Source organism: Hyperolius riggenbachi, chromosome 6 (assembly GCF_040937935.1).
Source record: "Hyperolius riggenbachi isolate aHypRig1 chromosome 6, aHypRig1.pri, whole genome shotgun sequence".
Lineage (NCBI taxonomy): Eukaryota > Metazoa > Chordata > Amphibia > Anura > Hyperoliidae > Hyperolius > Hyperolius riggenbachi.
This window is the reverse complement of record NC_090651.1, coordinates 102300004-102308059: the sequence shown is the minus strand read 5'-3', so window position 1 is coordinate 102308059 and position 8056 is coordinate 102300004. Positions and strand designations below refer to the sequence as shown.

Here is an 8056-nt window from a genome sequence, read left to right as displayed (position 1 = left end):
CTCAAGATGCAGATAAGCCTGCCTCTCTGTAATGTTTACAAACAACATGGTTGCTGTTATTGTATCACAGGAAGAAATAATCATATTCTATTAAAGCTGCTTGCAGCTAGATTTGCAACAGATTTATGTAAACTAGCTAAACTTTAGATAAGATATATAGACAAGTTACTTGTTATAGTTTGTTTTTCATCTCAGATCTGCTTTAAGCCACATCCCTAACCATGACCATGGCACACCCCTAGTCACACAAACCATAAAGATTTCCTAAGAAAAATATGTTGTTTTATAATTCAAACCACACTGGTCCTTTCTATCCTGGTGCATTTTCCTTCATATCAACATTTATATAAGAAATATATCAATTTAAAAGATGGGAATAAAGTTTAAAGGCAATTAAACATATTTTTCAGTAGGGAAATACATATATTTACATAGAAAGAGGGACAAAGTCCTGAAAGAGGAACAAATGGGGAGGAAAGAGGGACAGAGAGACAGGGCTCCCAAAGAGGGACTGTCCCGGCTTCCTCCAAAAGAGGGACAGTTGGGAGCTATTTAAGTATATGGGAGTAACACCTGTTGTAGTAAACCCGGATACAATAGAATTTCGGTTATAGCGAACATGTTTTTTGGCCCCTGCGGTATTTTGATTCCAGCTATAGTGGAAAGTGGGTGTATACATGCGTCATACATCACTCGGAAACCCACAAGTCGTGGTCGATGGGTGCAGCATGTGTACTTGTGTTGTGTGGCGTTTGTTTACATTACCCTGGGCTGGTCACATCACACTGCACTCTCCAGGCTCTGTCCTTCTTGTCCCGCCTCCCTGAGCTGGTGGTTTCTAGTTCCTGTTTCCTTGCTGTCCACCACCAGCTCAGCTCCGCCCCCCATGTCTCCTCCTCGCTTCCCCAAACTGCACTGGGTTGATGGGAGGAGGAGAGTATTATGTGTGCAAGTTTTTAATAAAAAGATTTGGGAAGAGGAGAGACCACAGCAGGCACGCAGCCAGGAGACGAATTGTGTGTGACTCCCTGAGTGGTGTCACAACACAGACAGGACCCAGATAGCACTGCACAGCCAAGCTCTTAGACAGGGCCGGTTCTCTCATGTAGCAAGTGACACATTTACATCAGGTGCAGAGATTGCAGAGGCAGCATGTTTGTACTGTGTGTGTACACTAACAGCATGCAGTCAGAGTCGGAGGAAAGGTGAGAGGAGAGCTAGGTGAAAAGGTCATCATTGGAGAAATGCAGTTTGTTTTGCCGTGTGAGGAGTTTGACAGTGAGTGAGGGGGGGTGGGGGGGGGGGGAAGCTGGAGAGCAGCAGTGTTTCATTTGACTTGCACAGCAGAAGGGAGGAGGTGGCCCTGCTGTCCTGACTGAGGAGGAATGGAGTGGCTGAGGGTGTGCAGTTTGTCACAGACTCACAGCCAGCCAGTGTGCTATTGAGTTGAGCTGCAGCATGTCATGTGAGAACATTAAATGAAGCAGAGTAAATAGTCGGGTGCTGTGCAGTCATTTCAAAAAAAGGTGTGTGTGTGTGTGTGTGTGTGTGTGTGTGTGTGTGTGTGTGGGGGGGGGGGGGGGGGGGGGGGGTTGACGCATTCTCACAAGTTTGCCTCAGGCAGCAAAAAGTCTAGAACCAGCTCTGCTCTTAAAAGAAAAAGTATGTAATGATGATGAGTAAGATTTTATTTTAAGGCTTTTGTTTTTTTTAAGGTAAATCCTAATGAGGCTTATTCTTAAAGAATCTGGGATGTTGATATTATGTATAGTTACCTGTGACTTCCTCCAATCCCATGACGACCATGGCCTCCCTCGCCGTCCTCTTTGGCCCCTCCAATCTTGTGCTACGCCTCCCAGTAATCTGTCCAGCCGTACCGATTTGCGCATGCGCAGTTTGTCCTTTTTGCGCTCCTACAGATGAGCATTCTGTGCCTGTGCAGTAGTACCACGCGCATGCACAGAAGTCTACGACTGGCAGCGACTGACCGGATTACCAGGAGTTATAGCGGCAGAACGGAGGGGCCGAAGAGGACGGCAAGGGAGGCCACGTTCCTCATGGGGCTGGAGGGAAACCCCAGGTAAGTATAAATAAGGCCCAGTGTACCATTTTAGGTACACTTTAAAGGATACCAGAGCCATAAGCGTCTCCCTCCTTTGTCACCTAAATGTCCCCTTGCAGCCTCTTCTGTGTGACTGGGTCAGCGAGTGAGTCGTGCAGTAGTGCGCAGGCACTGGCCCAGCTGCTGTGCAAGTCCTAGATCGTGCAACCACAGCCAGGAGCAATGCAAAATATGGTTGTGATATGAACAATGCTTTGAGGGGTTCAACGCGGAAGGACTGCTTAGGCACAGGATGATTGCAGGGGGCTGCAAGAAACGGCTTTTGGGGTTTTTTTTTACTTTACATTTCCTTTAAACTAAATGCTAGTTTGGAGTGGGTTTGTAGGTTCATGGGGGTGAAGTCTAGGGTGCCAGGAGTCCAGGACATCTGTGCCTATAGGCTCCTGTGAGGTAAATCTGGGCCTGCTTGCAGAGAAACCTGTTATTTAAATACAGCAGAATTGGAAATACATATCTTTAGAATGCAGCCTGGCATTGTTTGCAAGCTGCTTTACATAGAGCTTCCTGAAAATAAAAATCATACTTTAGAACTGTTTGATAATCATTTCCAAGGTCAATTGGCTGCGAAGCTGGTGTTTCTTTATCTTGTCACAAACAATATTATTGCCTCTGCAGGCAACGAGGGACTATAAACGCAACTGTGACATGTTTATAATAGGAATAGAAATGTCCTTTTACATTTTACATGCTGCACATCAGCAAATGCTATATATGAAATACACATCTGCAATGGCGTAGCTAAGAAGCTATGGGCCCCAGTGCAAGCTTTACATTGCCCTGCCCCCCCCCCCCCCCCCACCCCAAGCACTCTATACAGTAGAGGAAATAATTATTTGATCCCTCACTGATTTTGTAAGTTTGTCTAATGACAAAGAAATGAAAAGTCTCAGAACAGTATCATTTCAATGGTAGCTTTATTTTAACAGTGGCAGATAGCACATCAAAAGGAAAATCGAAAAATAACCTTCAATAAAAGATAGCAACTGATTTGCATTTCATTGAGTGAAATAAGTTTTTGAACCCTCTAACAGTAAAAAACGTAATACTTAGTGGAAAAACCCTTGTTTGCAAGCACAGAGGTCAAACGTTTCTTGTAATTGATGACCAAGTTTGCACACATTTTAGGAGGAATGTTGGTCCACTCCTCTTTGCAGATCAACCTTAAATCCCTAAGGTTTCGAGGCTGTCTCTGTGCAACTCTGAGCTTGAGCTCCCTCCATAGGTTTTCTATTGGATTAAGGTCCAGAGACTGACTAGGCCACTCCATGACCTTAATGTGCTTCTTCTTGAGCCACTCCTTTGTTGCCTTTGCTGTATGTTTTGGGTCATTGTCGTGCTGGAACACCCATCCGCGACCCATTTTCAGTTTCCTGGCAGAGGGAAGGAGGTTGTCGTTCAGGATTTCACGATACATGGCTCCGTCCATTTTCCCGTTAATGCGATTAAGTTGTCCTGTGCCCTTAGCAGAAAAACACCCCCAAAGCAAAATGTTTCCACCCCCATGCTTGACGGTGGGGACGGTGTTTTGGGGGTCATAGGCAGCATTTTTCTTCCTCCAAACACAGCGAGTTGAGTTAATGCCAAAGAGCTCTATTTTGGTCTCATCAGACCACAGCACCTTCTCCCAGTCACTCACAGAATCATTCAGGTGTTCATTGGCAAACTTCAGACGGGCCTGCACATGTGCCTTCTTGAGCAGGGGGACCTTGCGAGCCCTGCAGGATTTTAATCCATTGCGGTGTAATGTGTTTCCAATGGTTTTCTTGGTGACTGTGGTCCCTGCTAATTTGAGGTCATTCACTAACTCCTCCCGTGTAGTTCTAGGATGCTTTTTCACCTTTCTCAGAACCATTGACACCCCACGAGGTGAGATCTTGCGTGGAGCCCCAGAGCGAGGTCGATTGATGGTCATTTTGTGCTCCTTCCATTTTCGAACAATCGCACCAACAGTTGTCACTTTCTCTCCCAGCTTCTTGCTAATGGTTTTGTAGCCCATTCCAGCCTTGTGCAGGTCTACAATTTTGTCTCTGACATCCTTGGACAGCTCTTTGGTCTTTCCCATGTTGGAGAGTTTGGAGTCTGCTTGATTGACTGATTCTGTGGACAGGTGTCTTTTATACAGGTGACTAGTTAAGACAGGTGTCCTTAACCCTCCTGGCGGTTCATTTCTGTCTGGAATTATGAGTCAAAAGCGGTACATTTTTTTCAAGAATTTTAGGTATTAAGTCTTAACTCACCAAAATATATCAGAATAAAGGCCTGTAAGATATCCTGCATATAAATAAAAGACTGTAACACAAATTTGCTGAAAAAATTAAATTTATCAATAAACTGAAATAGCAAAACAGTACAAAGAAGCAGCAGATTATATATACAGTATGTACATGCAGTACAGTGTATAACTAATACACCTCCCGTGTGTGGTAGATTTTAAAACATGGAACAGCACACAGGGCGACATTACAGTCCGGGCAGTAGAGACGGGTTTCTTTGCGGACTTTCTTACCCTTGCTATCCGTCTTGCTGCAGCAAACAACGCACATCCTAGTTGGAGCAGCTTTTTTTGGAGTGGGTGGAATATAGTCTGAAAAGTGGCGGCCAGTGAGGCGCTCAGGGTTGACAACATATGATGCACGGCGCCCAATTCGCACATCTTCTGATGAAGTCTGATACTTCAGACATATGCTTTCGCACATTTTCCATATAAAGTCGGAATGTGTTCCTGGCCTGTCACTGCGTTGCTTATACAAAATGAACGCATTCCACAGAGATTGTTCCAGCAGATGCCGAAAAAAATTTTTGTAGTATTTTTTTTGTTGTTTGCGGACTGCGGGGTAGTATGTCATCGCCTGGTCAGCTCGGTCCACCCCACCCATTGTATGGTTGTAGTCCAGGATGACTTGTGGCTTGTCCAGGACTTTCCCTCCTCGCGTTGTGGTGGTGGCAGATGAAGCATCATGGACAGTGCTGAGCGTACACACGTCCTTCTTGTCACGCCAGCGGAGTGCCAACATTTTTCCCTTCTGCCAAGCCACAATGTCCCCAGATTTTAGCTTTTGCTTGGCGAAGGCAGTAGGCATTTCTCGCCGGTTAGGACGAACGGTGCCGTAGGCATCAGTTTTGTTCCTGATGAGTATTTCAAAAAGTTCAGGTGAACTGTAAAAATTATCTGTGATGACACAGTACCCCTTATTCAACAAGGGCTCCACCAAAGATAGCACGGATGAAGTCGCCACCCCGTAGCTGCTGAAAGCAGGGTTAAATTGTGTCCCTTTCCCGGTGTACAGTATGCTGTTCCAGATGTAGCCCGTTGATGCCTCGCATAACATGTAGGACTTCACTCCAAACCGGGCCCTCTTGGACGCGATGTATTGTATCCAGGACAGTCGGCCTTTGTACGCCATCAAGCTTTCATCCACACTTATGTCCCTCTGGGGCACATAAGTGTTGCGGAAGTTTTCCATCACCAGCTGAAAAACTTCCCAGATCTTTTTCAACTTTGGCGCTGGGTGGGTTGACTCATCGAAGGCGGAGTTGTCTGCGAAGTGTAGAAACTTCATGATGAGTCCAAAACGGTACTCCGACATTACCGTGCCAAAGAAGGGGGTAGCGATTATTTTGTTCGTCGACCAGTACCATTTCTGCAGGGGCTTCCCCACCACCCCCTGCAGAATAATTAGTCCAAGGAACAGCCACAAGTCCTCCTTGGTGATAGGCTCCCACATCCTGCTCCTGGAAAAGGGACCTCGTGGAGCAGCAATTTCTTGCGCGGCGTAGCGGTTCGTCTCCACCACGATTTTATCAATAACAGCGTCACTGAAGAACAGCTGCAGGTAGGCCAGGGGGCAGTGATCACATTCAACCTTCAAGCCGGGCTCTCCAGTAAAAGGGAAACGGGGGGGCGGTGGTGGGGCCTGAGTGGTGTTGACTGGGCACCAAACACGTGCGTCACTAACCTCCTCCGTGTCGCTGGTGATGGAGTCGCTGTCAGAATCAGACGACAGGTTGCCAGGCGCATCACTGTCACTGGAGTCCTCCAGTGACTGCAAATCCGGATCGCTGTCCTCGAACTGCATCAGCGCTTCCGCTGTGAGACGCTTCGAGGATGACGCCATAGCAGGTGACAGGAAAAGAGCGTAGTAAAAATCCAGGCAGAGGTCGGTACACAGAAATCCAATAACAGGCAGAATCAGCAGGCGGAAAACGTAGGTCAAAATCCAGGCAGAGGTCGGTACACAGAAATCCAATAACAGGCAGAATCAGCAGGCGAAAAACGTAGGTCAAAATCCAGGCAGAGGTCGGTACACAAATCGGTAGGAAGATCAGATCACAGCACAGATCACAGCACAGCTCACAGCTCACAGCACAGCTCACAGCTCACAGCACAGCTCACAACCAAATGGCAACAGTGTATTGGATACACATGAATTTGATTCATGTGTATCCAATACAATGCACTTTGCAGCCAATGAACACAATTTTTCAAATTTCCCGCCCCACCCCCATGACGTCACGCCACCCTCCGCTCCTCTGATTGGCCGCCGGGTCCCCAAGAGAATAACAGGATACGGGGGTCCCGGCGGCCGGACAAACATCGCTGCTGCTGGGGGAGAGAGGCAGGAGTCCCTGGAGAGCGCCGATCGCACAGGGACTCCTGCTCCAAAGGTAAATGTGCCGCCGCTCTGATCATATGGCCGCCGGGTCCCCGCAAGATTACCGGGGATATGGGGATCCCGGCGGCCGGACAAACAACGCTGCTGCTGGGGGAGAGAGGCAGGAGTCCCTGGAGAGCGCCGATCGCACAGGGACTCCTGCTCCAAGGGTATATGTGCCGCCGCCACCGCCGCTGCTGCTCTGGTCACATGGCCGCCGGGTCCCCGCAAGATTACCGGGGATATGGGGATCCCGGCGGCCAGATAATTGTATCGAACTTTGGGGGAGAGGTGTAGGAGTCCCGCTGAGCAGCGCCGATCGGCGCGCGGGACTCCAGTACGCAGGCGCAGCAGTTTTTTCTCTGCCCCGACCTGAGCTCGGGCTTACCTATAACAGCTGATTTTTCCTACCCCGAGCTCAGGTCGGGGTTACCGCCAGGAGGGTTAATGAGGGTGACTAATTGAGTAGAAGTGTCTAACCACTCTGTGGGAGCCAGAACTCTTAATGGTTGGTAGGGGTTCAAAAACTTATTTCACTCAATGAAATGCAAATCAGTTGCTATCTTTTATTTAAGGTTATTTTTTCGATTTTCCTTTTGATGTGCTATCTGCCACTGTTAAAATAAACCTACCATTGAAATGATACTGTTCTGAGACTTTTCATTTCTTTGTCATTGGACAAACTTACAAAATCAGTGAGGGGTCAAATAATTATTTCCTCCACTGTACATAACAATTGATGCAGCACACCGAAACCTGCTATACACAGTGTTAGAGGTGCAAGAAGGAGATGGGGAACAGTTTATGTTTATTATCATTCAAAGCATCTATAGAAGTGATCATTACAAGCACAGGACCAATAAAGAGTCAATACTGCAGTTGAGGGAGGGCCCCAGTGCGGTTGAGACCTGCAACCCCTATTGCTACGTCACTGCACTACCGATCTTCAGGTAACTATAGGGCAGTGATGGCTAACCTTGGCACTCTAGCTGTGACAAAACTACAAATCCCATCATGCCTCTGCCTCCCCAAATTATGGTCAGAGCTGTCAGAGTATTGCAATGCCTCATAGGACTTGTAGTTCTACCACAGCAGGAGTGCCAAGGTTAGCCATCACTGCTATAGGGCATCAAATTTAATAGAAGTGCCTTTGGTGTGCAATAATGAATGATTAAAGCTAAATTATAAGCCATAGTTAAGTGAAGAAAGAAACACATAAATCAGAAGACAAATACTAGTTTAGCTCACATAACCTCTGCTTTGTACTGTCCGCAGTTAGGTT

At 47.1% G+C, this 8056-nt stretch overlaps 1 protein-coding gene across 1 annotated transcript; it reads right to left on the bottom strand.

The window, feature by feature from the left end:
• Positions 1 to 4524: 4524 nt before the first annotated feature.
• Positions 4525 to 6237, bottom strand: LOC137522063 (piggyBac transposable element-derived protein 4-like). The gene has a single exon (XM_068242087.1). It carries the CDS (start codon positions 6235 to 6237, stop codon positions 4525 to 4527), a length of 1713 nt encoding a protein of 570 aa, XP_068098188.1.
• Between the last annotated feature and the right edge of the window lie 1819 nt (positions 6238 to 8056).

What these genes read in the sequence shown, in the direction of transcription:
- LOC137522063 (XM_068242087.1), bottom strand. Translation starts at nt 6,237, where the DNA reads ATGGCGTCATCCTCGAAGCGTCTCACAGCGGAAGCGCTGATGCAGTTC.